This window comes from Chelmon rostratus, chromosome 15 (assembly GCF_017976325.1).
Source record: "Chelmon rostratus isolate fCheRos1 chromosome 15, fCheRos1.pri, whole genome shotgun sequence".
In the NCBI taxonomy this organism is placed as follows: domain Eukaryota; kingdom Metazoa; phylum Chordata; class Actinopteri; order Chaetodontiformes; family Chaetodontidae; genus Chelmon; species Chelmon rostratus.
In genome coordinates this window covers 2,124,120-2,140,758 of record NC_055672.1, presented here as the reverse complement: position 1 = coordinate 2,140,758, position 16,639 = coordinate 2,124,120, and the positions used below count along the sequence as shown (strand labels likewise).

At 44.3% G+C, this 16,639-nt stretch overlaps 1 protein-coding gene across 1 annotated transcript in view; it reads right to left on the bottom strand.

Moving 5' to 3' along the window:
- The window catches only part of kcnh5b (potassium voltage-gated channel, subfamily H (eag-related), member 5b), a 131,345-nt gene that overhangs the window by 68,257 nt on the left and 46,449 nt on the right, over positions 1–16,639 (bottom strand). The window contains exon 8 of the mRNA XM_041953353.1: positions 14,089–14,360. Coding sequence (XP_041809287.1) covers positions 14,089–14,360 — 272 coding nt within the window. The remainder of the gene's footprint in view (positions 1–14,088; positions 14,361–16,639) is intronic.

The window sequence follows — 16,639 nt, the reverse complement described above, 5'->3', positions numbered from 1 at the left end:
CCCAGTTCAAGGGCTGGCTCTTTAGAAGGTCTTGCCACGTGGTCGAACCTCCTCAAAACGAGACAGTCCAGCCTCACGAAGATCTCCGTAAAATCATTTAGTCCAAAAGTTTATGGTTAAAAGTCTATTATTCTAATTCTAAACGAGTGATATGTTCCTGTGGAAAACTGGGACAAATTCCATGTTAACCAGCGTGTTATCACAGCATGTAGTGACCACATGATGAATGAGCCAGTGACTGATGACCACCGGAGCCTAAATATGTGATAAATGTGATGTGACCTGCCTTTACAGGTCCATCAGCATCACCTGAATGCTCCACAGCTGCTCATTACACAATGGATTGTGGGATACGGAGTGCTGAGAGCTAGAGCACGGGTTGTGGCCTGTAAACTCTGGCAAAACAAGGCTGCATGTCTCCGCCATATCTGAAGGAGCTTTTAAAAAGACGAACAGGCCTCGTTAGCCCGTTTTGACACGTTCGGTCTTCAGACGCAGCAACAGATATTGGAACAAGTTATTATATGCTTCCAAATGCACAGCTTCCACACAGTACAAAGGCAAATTACCAGAGTACATGCCTGACAACAAGATAGCCAAAAGGTTTGTTCCATGCATCTCTGTTTCAAGAGACCGATGGGCTGGATCGAAGCATTCACAGATACATAATGAGCCACATCAGCTTATATAGATCCAGAGCCTGCTGGATCGTCAGTGTGTATAACCTTTTTGACAAATAAGCACATCATTAGACTGGTTGGATTTGCTTCCTAAGGTTTTTCTTGAGGCACTACGGTGGCGCTGAATGCCACTTTGCATCAGCTGCATGTGCAGCAGGACAGAAAAGCAGATTTGTAGAGTGAATAAATGTCCAAACACCTCACAGTGTGTCCTTTGCTTTGCTTGAAGCATCTCAGTGATAAAATCCATGTTTGGAGAGCAACTTTGCTCGAAGACCTTGTGGTGAAAACACTGCAAGGAAAGCAAGAAAATTATCCTCCTCCCTTTACATTTATTATTCAGTGTTTCAAGGTGCCCAGCGCGCTCTCGTCGCCACGTTTAGCATTCTGTTACAAGTCACACCATGACTTTCTAAAGCCGCTGAGGAGAGGACGGCATTGTGATTAAAGAGAATAGGACCACAAGAGTGTGGATGGTAATGCAACCTCCAGAGGACAGAGAGAAATGATTGTACAAACAGTCACAACCAAACATGCTTCCCGTATCAAGCCACGAAGGAGACTGTCCAAAAAGTAAGAACGGTAACAGAAGGTCACTGCAGCTAATCCCGAGACGAGCTGGGAACATGTGGGTGGATGAAGTAAACAAGCAACACTCTGCTCAACCTCTGAAGCTAGCGCCGGGTTGTCCAAGGTAAGCAAGTGTACAGTATTTAAACCCAGAGGAGCTGCCAAGTGTCCAACAACAGAAGACTGCAGCTGTAGCTCCCAGGAGTGAATGTGAGGAGCTGTGTGAATATAAAGCAGGGTACCGCTGAAAAAACTGGAAACATGCTCACAACGGTTTTGATAGAAAGTTTTGAGTTTCGCAACAAGAGACTCAGTTCAAGCGGACGAGATATCCTCGAACAAAATTCTGAGTTGGAAAGAATACCAAGTAAAAAAAAGTTTCGCAGGCATGTACGTCCGAACGCATCCAGCAGTGAAACTTCCACCACATTTCACATCTATTCTGAATGACAAGCAGCTGCTATCATTACTGCAAATGACCTGATTGACTGAGTTAAACCCGTGAACGATAAATGCATTCATAGATCTAGTGATCATGGTGAAGGAAGTTGACCTTTGCTTCACACTGTTGAAGGATCGTGGTCTGTTGCAATGGAGAAAAAGTCTGCAGCATTCAGGACCTTTCCCCGACCTTAACCAAAGTGCTCTCGTTGCTTAAACCTGACCACGGTCTGGACGTGAACCCTGGATTCTGGTGTCACAGTCCTGCACTCTGCATGTCCACCACCACCACCTCCCTGCGTCTGCAGCGCAGAACACTAACATGTTGTTGGCTTTTGGTCTTTTAATTGAATTTGTTGAAAATAACAAAAATATTGAATATTGCCCGCCTTATCCTTTAAATATGCCATCTTGCTGTCACACCACCAGCAGGTGAAATACCTTCAAATTGTGCAGAATCTCCCACAGATCACATGTGTTCACTTATACAATTCATTCAAAATGTATGGAAAATCCACACTTACAAGAAAACTGATTTCACAGTGTGGAATATCAAAAATAACCGAATCCCGTTTAGATTAGCTAAACTTTAGTAGCAGGAAACCTTCAAACTGAAGGAGAGTGCATCGCCTTTATAGACACAAACTAGTGGAACAAAAACATTATTTTGCTTCTGTGCCTCACAGTTTAAGAGCGAGTGAAAACATAAAGTTTTAATGCTACCATGATGACTCTGTCTTCACCAAACTAACAAACCACAAACGAGACAGCAAACTTGACCTCCATGGGGGAGATGAGGAGGTAATGGATCTGATTTCAGGGGCAGACTGCCTCCAGAACTGGGCTACTCGATGTCCACAGACTAATCCCGACCCTGGTGAGTCAGAGGAGAGAGAGAGAGGCTGGGCAGATATAATGAGGAAATGCCTCGGAAAAACGGTGGGAGGAGAAGAGAGAGGGAGGGTCAGAGAAAGTGAGGAGGCGGGGGGGTAATGAGAGAGAAGGACAGAACAGGATGGGAAAAGACAAAAAGAGAAAGAGCAAGATGGCTCTTTATGGATTAGTGGACTAATCGTCTCTCTATTGCTGCTGTCAGAGAGCGAGAGGCCACACACAGTACAGCCTCCCACAGGATCAGCAAACACATTACAGAGCCCCCCCCCTCTCTTTCCACTCCTTCACCATCCAATTGTTTGTGAGTTATGTGTTTCTCTCTCTCTCTCTCTCCAGAGCTTGCTTTCCAAACTAATCAGGGCATCTCAGCTGAGAGGCTGGAGGGGAGACCGAGCTGCTTCCTTCTCTCTCTGCCTCCCCATCCTTCTCCCTCCCCCTCCTCCTCCCACACCCCATTTCTGTTGTCCTTTCTTTATATTTTCGCCCACTTCTCCTTCCCTCCAGCTCCACCATCTTATCCCCTTCCTCCTCCGTCTCCCGGCATCATTTTCATCAACCCGCCTTCTCCCCTCCAAGCCTCCACGTCCTCCACCTTCCCCCTCCCTCTCAGGCCCCTGTGGAGAGTTAGATAAGTGGGCTAGAGTGGATGGGTGGGGGTGAGGGTGGAGGGGGTCAGGAGGACTTCCAATCCACTCAGTGAAACCCAAACTCGTCCTGGGATTGTGCGAGAGTCCCCGCTGGAGCGCTTTTAGCGTTGGGCGGGGGTTTAAGTCGGATAAATACTTGGCCAAGGGCGAGAGCGTCGAAGAGGAGATCTCTCCTCTGTGCCTTCCTTCGCCGCTCGCTTCCTTCTTCCCTTTCATCTCCTCTTTCCTCTCCCGCTGAGTCTGGTAAGTCTCTTCCGCTTAGGATGCACGGCCATCAAGCCAGGTTCCTCGGGCCAAATCGGGCGCATCCTTCCGCCCGGCTGCGCGCATCACTGGCACCGCCAAACCATTTCGAGCCCAGGTAATTCCCATAATTCCCTGCGAGCTGGAGCCTGTCAAGTGAGCCTCGTACTCTTGATCCCCATCCCCTGCCTCGGACTGCCTCAACTCACTTTCCTCTTCGCTCCGCACATAAATACACATCCGAACAAGTAATTTCATCTGGTGTCGAGTCTAAAAATGGTGTGAAAAACAGAACTGCTATCAGGGTAAGATCATCGCCACCGCTCAGTTTAATTGATTCCTGCTACGAGAATCTACTCCTGTAAAGCGACAATCTCTTGAAATCATCTTCATTAGCGGAGCAAAACGGATTGTCTGATTAACTCAGATGAAGGTGTTCAGACTTTAGATGGATAAAAACCTTTGGGGGGATTTTGCACAAAGGCAATTTGCACTGGAACCTTTTTCTAGTTTGATTAAGACGTTAGACCAGGACTCCACGCTGGACTAAATGACTGGCTAACATGGAAGTCGGCTCTGCAAAGCTTTACCGTGCAGCCAGGATCAGAGCGCCCTGTGGTTTTAACCTGCCTCACCTCTGTGATCCAGCTGTCCTATTAAATTACTTTCACACCTCTCTGTTCTGTATCATGAAAAACAGCGGCAGGGTGACACTAATAGCAGGGGCTGACGAGTCGTTTTCTCTCTACTAATATCTGTGATGGCTTAGTTTTCACCTTAACAAACAGGAAATTTAGAAAAAGAAAAAAAAACACAGTCATGATGTTCAGGATGGAAGAGGAATCATCAATCAGCCAATTAAAGTGTGTGGCAGACTACAGGTGCTAAGGTTAACACTGAAGAGGCCTGACTCTACTCTGGAAATGTTTTAGAATTCATACTTTGAGCCAGAAGCTGCTTTCCGTAACCTTTCCAGCTCGCGGATGAAGTGTCAAGAACAAGAATGCACTACATGGCAGCGTCAGTTGGAGTTGGAAGATTATAGGAATCAGACTATAATCTTCCCACAGGAATCAGAGATTCAGTTTAAAAGAAAGGTCTGCAACAAGGCTTCTGCAGTCCTTGTCAGACTGTAATCACTGTCTGAGCTCTGAAATCACTGTTATACTATAAATGCACGTTAGTGTCCGTTTAGAAGAGCAAGACGTTCTTTTCTCCCGTCTGCGATCAAACCACTAAACAGACGACGTGTCGCTGTTCGGGTTAGAAAGCTGCTCCACATGACAAATACACGGCTGTCGAGATAAAATGAAGGCGGAAGGAGGTTTTTACGTTGTTTTAACATGTCCTTGTTTCAAAGAACACCCCTCTGAGTGTTTAATAAAGGCTGAATATGAATAACCAAACTGCACTTATATTCTAAATGTGGTCATCACAAAGACTGCACCTGCTGATCCTAAACAAACACCTGGTCTGTTCAGGTTTTGGTCTTAAATGGGACTTTTTGATCATCTCTGGAACTGGTCTCTGCAGCGATCGACCCTCAACTGATGAGAATGCTGCATTTTAACTGGTAAAAGTACGAACAAGGAGGCCGAAGGAATCCCTGCCATCATCCTGGTGCCTCATCAGACGGGACAGCTGAGACACGATCTGGCTCTGTGGCTGGAGCTTTTAAATAAAGTGCAGCATCCAAAACAAGAGGAAGACGAGATAGCGGCAGTGAAGATATTTAAATGTCGTACTCCAGCTAATAGCTGTCTGTAATTGAATGGACGGATTCTGGGCTGCGTGTCCAGCCACTGGCAAACTGCCACTGCACATACAAATAAAACATCAGAGAAAAATAACTTCCTCATGTCGACCAAATTCATTGTTACAACCGACGGCACCAGCACGGATGGATGGGTAGATAGATAGATACATAAGCTATGTATCTACCCATCTACCTGGCATGTTGCCTTGCCTTCGGACTGGTCATGGGTAACATCAGTGATCAACAAGACCCCAAAATGAGTTGAAGTATCAAGCAAAGCTAAGTACTTTTTCTTCACTGTGGGTGCACAGAGGTAAGCGGTGGGTCTGCATCAGGGTCTGTGAGGTGCTCTGACCACACACTCAGCACAGAATACTTCGCAGCTCAAGCAGCATTAATGCAAAATAGATGCTGTAATCTCCCACGACCACCGTCTGTATTATTGCACGTTACAGTGCGGTACAGTTGTGTGCTTCAGTAGTGCTGCATGAGAGGGGGGGGCATAAGGGCTGAACAAGTGCTTCCATGAGCCTTTGGCATTTGTGTTGCTGACTTTACAGCATCACAGAAATATTAAAAAGAACAGTGTCCTTTCACATTAAATCACTTCTGCTGCTCGATGAATGTTTTAGAGACTCTTTACATCCTGCGTGTACTTGAAAAATAGAAGTTATAAGAGTTCATCCTGAAAGTGTAGTTACTTTACTCCGATGAGGATCTGCTGGTGAATAAAAAAGCCTCTGTATTCATATTGAAGTTGCTGTACAGACACTTAACGTTTACTGTCCTTTTGATAAGTATTATTTAGTAATATAAAAGGCAGATGGTCCACATATGAATGTTTCTGTGTAACATTATGTGTATTTGAAAAAAAAAAAACATTTAATTTGGTAAACTATGGAATGCATGAGAGCTGATGAAGAGAGCAGTCAGCATATGATCAGCTGTGACTGTACTGTGTTATCAGCACAGATGGAGGATGTTTCTGTTTCTTTCTGTCTGAAACTCTAAATATTACTGATAACTTGGAAAACGGTGTTTTATAATGAGCAGAGGGTGGGATGAGCCACGAGATGGTGAGAGACTTCCACATCTTTCTACAACATGCTGATGATATTAGCTAATTACTGTACTGAAATGATATGAAAATTATTACGGCTGATTATGCTAATCGCTCTTTAGTGGTGCTGATGAATGTTTCACGGTCCTGTACATTAACTACTGTGTGTCTGCGTGGAGCGCTGCGTGTTCGCTGTAGGTCGAACGCCATCGCATGCCCTCTAACACTGAGGTCTGCATCGGTTCAGAAAAGCCATTCGGGTCTCCGCTGATGGCCGCAGACACGGTTAAGTGGCCCATTAATCCCGAAGAGTCTTGTGACAAACAGGGTGTAAGACATGTGGGAGGACAGCTGGGAGAGGCAGACAGAGGGAGGGATGGAGGAGGAGTCATTCGGATGTCAGCGTACACTCAGTCCTTTGGCTCGATGTGGGTCGATCAGAGGAGACGGCACACAGACAGACTGACGGACAGACTGGAGGACAGATGAGCACACTGACAGAAGGACAGAGGGACAGATTATCGGACAGGAAGCAGAATATCCTGCTGGAAAACGCTCTAAAAGACACTGATACTCTTACTTTTGATAAATAAAATGATCACGTGCGTTAAATTCTCCAACAAAGTAGAACGACACAAAGTCCAAAGTCCTTCGCCAAACGAGAAAACCGGCGCTAAAAATGTCTAAAACGTTGTCGAGTCAGGCAGCAGAGTGTCGATACATGTCTGAATGATGAAGGTGAACCGGTTTTTATCAGCCCACAGTGATGTCCTGAGACGAGCTTCTTCTCTCAGGCTGGATGGAAGCTCTCACTCGAGTCTTTTTATGATTTGGGCCTTTCACCAAGACGTTCCTATGAGACCCCTGAGCCTTCACACTGGTGAGCTACAGCACGAAGACACATTTCATGTAGGAGTTCTCACAACACACGGTCATCATCCTCCCGCTGATCGGTTACTGAACGTCCAGACGGCAGGTTTTTCAATAGAAACCTGTCACGGGCAAAGACAGAGACAGGAAGGAAAAACAAAACCTGGCTGCTTACATGAACCAAAACACAAGCCGAGCTGCGAGCCGTCAGCGCAGGTCGCTGATGCTCAAAGCAGGTCAACAGGTCTGGCTGCCATCATCCAGTGACGCAACACAGATGGAGACCAGTCAGAGTGGGCAGGGCTGAGGGGGCCGATGGCTCAGTTTCACAGTGGAGGAGTCGAACGATGAATCTCCACCTGCACCTTGTTGTGTTTTTGTGGTCTGCTGTGGTCTCATTCTGGTCGTGTAATTAATAATGTCAAAGCGGTCTGTGGTTCAACTGGTTAAAAATTAATAAGACATTGTAATTTTAACTTAGCCAGACAAAGTCCTCATCACAGTATGTGTATGTATAAATATATCTATATTTATTACTCACCTGGCTACCTCAGCATTATATCTTATTTTATGTTATATTATATTCCTGTATTTTCTGCACAATGTGATGTCTCAGATTCGAATTAGATTTTATTATTATAATTATTCTTATAATTATTATTATAATTATTATTATTATTATTATTTCCATCTGCAGAACTTTCACAGGACATAATAACCTGCGTCTTGAATGTGCTTTAAAGACGTCCTCACATCAAAAGCATCAACCGATGAACTCGTCCAGCTACGCTCTACGCCGCCAAGCTCGTCACCGCCAAACTTGGCATGTCGACGCTCCACCACAATCAACCACGGGGCCAATCAGGGCTCAGCAGGGCCGAGCCGTCTGCCATTTTCCCCCAAGACAAGACATCTGTGCTGCTCGGCCTCCTGTCGCCAACAGAGAGCATTTGTCAAGTGAGATTAAGTTTGAATTAAAGGGAGAGGGGGTCGGAGAGGAGTTTAAACAGGCGGCGGGCCTCATGTGTCGCACTTGACCCGGACTTCGTCTTCGGTTTTCATCAGTTTCTCTCTGTCCTTTGTTTTACTTTCCCTCCGCCCCGGTTTGTTTGGACAGAACGTCTTTGTTGATCTGAAGCTACTGAACGTTTTCATGCAACCTTCAAGAAAATCTGAGGCAAACACTTGACATCTCACCAAAAAAAGAAAAAAAGTCTGAATTCATCAGGAATTAACATCTTCTGCGAACTGATTCGAGAAGTTAGTTTTCTGTGTTTCTCTGACATGCAACAAGCTGCTTTAAATAATTACTGTATTTTCTGCACTATAAGGCGCACCGCATTATGCGGCGCATAGACAGAAACTACCGTACTGTGGTGTCTGGGGTTGCGTTATGCATCCACTAGATCAGGGGTCGGCAACCCGCGGCTCTTTCATTCCTCTGATGCGGCTCCTGAAAATAATTAATGAGCATTTATTTAAATGTATTTTATTTTTGTTCGTTCGTTTTGAAACAAACACCGCGCGCTCACAGATGACAGCTGATCCTGCGTAAAGATGCAGGTGACGGCACACAGCGCTGATATGCTGAGGTTCAGGAGCAGAAATCACATTAACCACGTTTGATTAATATTTGAATTGCCTATTATTTAGCATATATTCATATTTTTTCATTGTTAAGTGAAATAGTCATTCAGTAAAAGGATGACGGCACGCAGAGAGTGGAACGCCCTTTACACTTTTACCGCTGTTACTTCGGCCACGCCCCCTGACTACGATAGCCATAATTAACCAATATTGATCCATATAAAAGGTGCATCGGATTATAAGGCGCACTGTCGGTTTTTGAGAAAATTAAAGGCTTTTAGGTGGGCCTTATAGTGCGGAAAATACGGTAATTAGAGCGCCGATCAATCAATCACTGTGACCTGTGAAGGCAGCCTGAACAACAGCCTCCGCCCTGACTCTCTGAAGGTTACGGTTTCATTTTCCTTCTGACTGACTTCCATCAAACAGAGGACGCTGCTCGTTTTGCCGTCGCTCTTATTCTTCTGCCTCCACCTTCAGAGGACTCAGTTTCTAAGATTTGCTTCTCCTTAAAACAACGCTGATCGTTCCTATTGTACTTCTCAGAGAAAAACTTGGAAACCAAAACGTGCGGACCCCCATCCGCCCGTCCCACTATCAGTTCTCAGTAGCTGAGGTCAGGAAAGCGTCCACGCAGCCTGTGTGATGGTCTTCCACGCCAAGAAGACGATCAGTCACGGCCACGCAGGAGAGACACATCATGTGTCTGCATTGTTTACCCCTGAGCCGAGGCCGTCGACTGTCCAGCTGCCAGGAACAAACAATATGGAGAACGGCCCAGGGAGGCTCCGGCTTGGCCCTGATACTAAACTCCAGGGCAGAAACAAACAAAAACACGGTCGTTCCAAAATGAGATTTGGCTATTTTAAAATGTGTGCTCTCACAGAGTGACTGATATTGAAAAAGGCTTCGCGGTGCTTTTAAAGTGGCTAAATCACAGCGCTTAACGCAGGCGGGAGCGTCTGGAGTTGTGGCAAAGCAAAAATTGGCTTCCAGGTTTGTGCGACATGAGGAACGCTGGTGTTTCCTGCCAAACACTTTAAGGAAAGATATGAAAACACTTGAACACTTTTAAAAATAAGCATTGGACATGTGCCTTCTGTTCCTGGACTCACAAGTTGTTTGCTTTAGACATCTTCTTTCTGTGGATTTCCAGCAGCTACAGTTGGGTCTGATTCCAGGTTTTCACCCTCATCAGATGCTGCTCTAAACATCTGATCAATTTCAAACTTGACCTTATTTCAGCCACAGAAACAAACAGTTTGGTAACTGTGCTAGACAAATGCATGAACGTGATTGGATGTTACTGGTCAGCTGCTAGGCAGACAGCAGGTGAATGAGCCAGCGATGGTGAATCATGAATTAATCAGTTAATGGAAGCGACGAGCTGCAGCCACACGACATTTCAGTGTACAACCAGTGAGAGAACAGCAGCCTGTAATACAACAAACACCTGTGTTTCCTGTGTTTCACAGCCCCCAGAGCTGCACAACACCACCTTGCAATCATAATCTTGGTAAGAAAACATTAGCATGAAATGAAGCCCACAAGTCCACCAGGTGAATTGGCAGATGGTAACCGATGGCACATCCCTGCTACCTGGCACAGAGTGATTTCTTTAATATCCGCACATAGCAACCACAGTGTGGTTGAGGCTGGGGAAACTGTGGTTAAGGTATGGTTAGGTTGAGCTGAGGTTAGGGAAAGGATGCTGGTCTGCGACAGGACGTGGTAGAAGCACATCCACCCACCTCTTTCTGCACACCGCCTCCCGGGGATACCGGGCAGCTGCCTCCGACCTTGTGATGCACACAAGTTGTACTGCTGCTCGTGTCTGGAGGGCCTCGGGAGCAACAAATAGACCAGAATGCAATTCACCAGACAGTTTAAATGCTGAGTGTTTTTAGGAAATGTGGGGAAAAAAAACTAAGCTACAAGTGAAATGAAAGAGGAAACTAAACATATTATCTCTGAATGTCTGAGGGAAGATTTTCTCCTCACCCATTAGCAGCTAATAGACTTCCTGCTAAAATGCGCTGCTCCAGTCTTAAAATAAATAGCCAACAGAAGCAGTTCCCATTGGGTAACAGCTTTCTAGGAATCGTTTTCATGTTTATCGAAGAGAAAACAACAAATCCAAAATGGTTCCGTATCAGCAGGCTCACATGTGTGCAGCTTATTTGCATGATGAGTTAAAACGAGCCTTTCCCGTGACTGCTCGAGCATTCAGAATGTGTTGAATAATGTACGCCGGCTTTGGCTCGAAGGCGGCGAGCTTGTAGGGAAAAAAAAACGCAACTGAGACACAATCTGTCAGCAGGTCGAACAACTGCGAGATACAAGACAGGTACAAGACTCCAGGTGCCGGTAAAGAACATACGCACTATACCTGCGTGCAAAGATTTAAACAAAGAACTGCATGTCATTGTTATGTTATTGCTTGACAACTGTTTTCTGCTATTTTACAAAAAGGTCACAGTAGCTGCGTATCTGTTTAACCTAAATACCGAGAGATAAACACAACTGCTCTGCTTATTATGCCTTGTCAAAGCCTCCAGGGGACCACTTGGTATATAAAAAAAGTACTAAATGTAAGAGTCTGTACTCTCAGTTTTGCAGACTGTGCATACAGTTTAATAATTGATGCCCTGAAAGCAACTTTTCCTCCAGGATATAGACATTGTTACACAAGCTGCATCAGGCCAGCGGAGACAGCAAGAAAACCAGAAAGAAAGGCTTTTGTAATGAATTAGCCTCTTTTGGAAAAACAAATCGCCAAAAACAGACAGATGATCATCTTCTTCCACAGGACGCTGCTTAACATCCCATCATCTTAAACCATGAAAACCTGAGAAACACTGATAGCATCTATAACTTTAGATCTCAAAAAGCTTCATTACAACAGAAATGCTCGAAGAAGCACTCGCCTGTAGCCTGAAAATCTGCACACTGCTGTGTTCTTCTTCTCCAACACAGTGTACTCACAGGGTGATGTTGTTCCAGATGTCATGAAATGTCTGTGAGCCTGCAATATTCACCTTTATTTCCAGTGATGCAACACACAGGTGCTGGATGTATTTGCAAAGTGAGGACAGGTGAAGGAACAGGAGACAGGTCATAGTAATGGAAAGAACAGAAGATAAACTGCAGATCTTTGGATGGGACGTGAACTCCAGCAAACTGTGCAACAAGCTGAAGGATGTGACGAAGCCTGGAGAGGTGACCGCGTGAATAATTCTTTCTCATGAAATGCAAAATACTGAAGTGTTTTGATTTAAAGACAAAGCCCTTTCTGGAAAGATGAGGGGAATCCATATCTTTTCTGGCTATAAACTGCAATATCAAGATGAGTTCAGCCTCCTCACTGTTAACCACCAATGTCTTCCTGCTCCCTCATTTCTTCAGATGATTGGTTAGATTAACCACAGGGAGTACAGTTTGCCATTAATCATGTCTGTCACATGCTCGCTGCTATTACTCTGTTCACTTTTCTGCTGCTTTCATCATCAGCATGGGGATGCTAACCCTGCTGTGCAGATCTGTGCTAAACATTAAATTAACAAGAGACTGTGAGCAAATCCCAGCTCACTATCTGCATTAATTCCACTGGAATAATTCCAAGAAGTGAGATCAGTACTGAAAAAAAGGTTTTTGCTGTCACACCTTGAAACTTCCTGATGGCATCTTGATTTTCCACATTTTCCAAACCAGATTCTGGACAGGTGTGAACATAACAACAAGAACAACAAAGCGCAGCAGGCAGCAACAGCCAGTGGCCATCGATACACATTTCTCACCAACACGTGTTTCTTCTCAACACATTTGACCCCCAGGAGGAAACGCACTGCGAGAGATGTCCTAAAAACGACAGACATCAAACAGCTACGATGAGTGTTGGGGGTAACGAGTTACAAAGTAACGAATTACTGTAACGATATTACTTTTTTGGGTAACAAAGTAAAGTAACGCATTACTCTAAAAATATCGGTAACTACACTACAGGAACGCGCTTTCCTGCGTTACCTTGGCCGTGTTTGCCTGTGCTGTGTCTGTCTCTTTAAGTGGCGCAGGAATTATGTGCGTGCGCGACGCCTGCTGCATAGAGATTGGGAGGGGGGCGAGTGACGTTGCTGCGGGTACGAACAGGAGAGAGGGAAATGGAGACAGTGACTGGGGGCTTCGGCCAGTGGCGATATTCCCACTACTTTCAGTTTATAGCTCAAAAGGACAAAAATATTGGAGTGAAATGCACTCTATGCTCAGGCGACAGGCTCCTTTCAACTGATCAAAGTCAATGAGCAACCTGTCCAAGCATTTGTCATCCCAGCATGGCAACTGTGGCAAAAAATCCTCGCCGGTCATCTGCAGGACTCGACGAGCAGCCGACCCCTTGTAATAGGTACAAGAGTTTGTGACGGCTGTCAGATAAAAGATTTGAAAGACTTTTACTTATGCGATATAATCGTTATTTTGAAGAATAGAGAGAAAAGTTGGGATAAAATTGCACTTCTTGTTCTCTCTGTTGCACTTTGTTTCCTGCATCGTGATAATTGCAACACACAATATTTCACTGATAGGTTCAAGAGTTTGTGATTTAACCAGCTTTATACAATAAACACTAAGTGTTGATAGAGCTGTGATGTTTGTCCTGTATCTACTTGGTAAATTAAGAAATGGGAAAGTAAAGTAATAAGTAGTGAAGTTACTTTTCAAATGCAGTAACTAGTAAAGTAATTTCATTACAATTTACAGAAGTAACTAGTAATACTACTTCTACTTACTTTTTTGAGTAACTTCCCCAACACTGGCTACTATGATGTTTGTCCACAACAAACCTGCAGAAAAAAAGACTTCTCCCTGAAACATCATGGCTCGAAGCTGACGATGAAATGTGTTGAGGGATCTGTCGTTCACGTCCATGGACGAAAGGTCTCGGAGTCCCACAATCATTACAAATCACCTGCTTACAACAACATTCGGTATCAAATTTTACAGTACAGTGCTGGACTGACCATCATCAGGCTGTACCGACCATGGCAAAAACTCCAGCAACTACTGAGACTGTCACACAGCACTTCACACTGCTTCCAACATTAATACATCATAAAATCTCCACCACCAGCATTCTCAGCAGAGCAGCCCCCTCAGGGGAATTTCTTTCCATAAATATATATATATAACACATTGCAAGGCAGTCGAGAGATATCTGCTGAATGAAAATGGCCTCCTGCGTCATTTCCCTCCCCAAATGACACCAGAACCACAACATAAACCGTCCGGCTCCCAGCAAAGTGGCAGCGCAGCAAAAAGCAAAAAGCAAAAAGCACATCTCGTACTTACATCCCACCATCATCATGGCCACAGAGAAGATCTTCTCTCCGTCGGTGGTGGGGGCGATGTTGCCGAAGCCGATGGTGGTCAGGCTGGTCATGGTGAAATACAGAGAGGTGATGTACAGAGAGTCCTTGCCCGGGCCGCCCTCCCATTGGCCCGACCCGCTGGTGTTGTAGCGGTAAGGCGATCCGATGCTGATGGCCAGCTGGTAGAGCCAGCTGTCCATCTTGATGGTGTTGGTGGCCTCGTCGATGACCTCGTAGTCTCCGATGCTGTACCTGTTGGATTTCAGCAGCAGAGTTTAAACTAAACGATCCATCTGGTTGCAAAGAGTGATGAAGTATTTTCCATCGTTGCCTCAAGACTGCAGAACAGTTTCTCATTATTAGATCTTCCCTATTCATTTTATTTAATTACAAGCTGTCTTTTTACTGAAGCTTTCTGAATTGCTCATCACTATTCTGTCTTCATTAATCAAAGGGTTTTTGTGCAAAACGGCAAATAATATTATAAATATATACAATTAACACACTGCCTGACTCCATGTCTGTGTTCACGTACTGCTAACATGCAAATACATGTTGGTAAAAACACACAACATCTTGGATTATGTTTTTTTTAATTGCATAATGAGAAATGTTGGAACTAAATTTACCACTGTCAGATTTCATTTATTTTCCTGTAATATCCACTCCTGTATGTATGTATCCCTCCATAGCAACAAAAGCTTGATAAACCTATTCCGAGGTCACGTTTAGGAACTCGCAGCCGGTTGGCTAAAATCAGGGAAATAATGTTGCTGATTTGACTCAACGGTTTTTACAGTTTTAACATGTAACCGAAACCACAATCGTGAGGCAAACGTCGCCACTGAATGTACATTTACGTGCAGGCAGCTTTCCCATCAAATCGTATTAGCAGATTAAATTAGCATTAAGTAAATGGAATGACACAAAGTTGCCTGACTCGTGACAGAAAGTGCTTTTAGGTAGTTCACAAACGCCGATCTTAGACTCGAGGAAAAAACTCCTCTTAAAACATTTAAAATGCTTCATCTTTCCATTATTTATCGCACGTCCCTGAACATATACTCAGGGTCCCTTAAATCTCTGAATCTAATGCCTCCAATAGTTTTAACAATATATGATGGACCACTTAAGCAAACCCTAAATATGGTTATTAAAACCATTAATCATTCATGTAAGAGCAGACTGAGCATCATAAACAGCGTTCAGGGCTTCGCTTTGGTCCGTCGACGCTCATATTCAGTTATTAGGGTAACTTACTTACTGCACTTCTTACTTTTCAAAATGAAAAGTTAATGCAGCTTCGGTGGTTTAAAATTAAGATGCTCTGCCTGGTAAAACTGTAAATATGAGCTTAGATTCCAATTCTCTAAATACACAGAGCAGTGATGCATTCAAATATTGCTTTTTGTGCTTTTGTTAGCGAGTATTTGCAGTTAAAGGTGGGCTCTGTCCTCAGTTTACACATTCTGGCTTTATAAGGTGTCGAAGTTGACACAAAACAAACATTATAATATAAAATGGCATGAAACCAAAGACATGCAAGCATGCAAACACAGTGTCCTGTGAGGAGAGCAGGAGCGATTCAATAGCTGCGTTTCCATTGCCCCTAGAAATGTGCAAATTCTAAATATCGCAATAAAAAAACTGGTAATGGAAACGAAAATCCTCTCAAATATCGCAAAAAACATTTTTACGCTCTCATGAGGTGTTTTTTTTCCAGACGTGCCGATATAAAAGTGTATCGCAAAAGTGTAATGGAAACACTTTTTTCGCATTTAAACGTCACCGAGGTGAACTTTAAAGACACACGTGTGCACAGATGTACAGTGTTTGCGATTGTGATGAGTGTGTGCACCTCAGCTATGTGGGAGACACGCGTGCACGCCATCAACTTTAATATTTACACATAATTGCTGATAGAAAATATGTTCAAAGGACACTTCAGTAATTCACAGTCCTGTATTCTGCTGCTGCTCCGTGAGCAACACAGTGATAAATAATAGGCCATTAAAGTCAGTGATCACTCTAAGTCAACAGATCATTCCTTTATTTCACATTCAGCATTTGTGCATAAGAGTCCTACAAGGCCAGGAGCATGCATGTGCTTTTTAATTGTAGGGCTTTGTGTTACGTTTTACCGACGCACAGCACGCACACACATCTCTGCTGCATGTTTTATGACAGTAAACTGTTGACTCACATTTTTCTGAATATATATTTTAATATGTTCTGTGTATAATAAAGATAAATAAATAAAACATCTTCCCGTTTCCCGAAACGGGAAAGGGCTTCGCCTTTGAGCAACTACACGGTGCCTCCGCCTTCTGTTCATAGTAAATACAGCAACAGCCGCAGCAGCTCCCGAAATCAGTGTCCCGAGACGCATAACACTTACGGCCGTCTTCCTCAAAATGAAATCTCGCGGGATGTCCGAGAATTTATGAGAATTTCGTCTGGTTCGCCAAACCCTGTTCAATGGAAACACCTGCAAGTCACAACTGAACCTCGCCGAAATTTCAGAAACATCG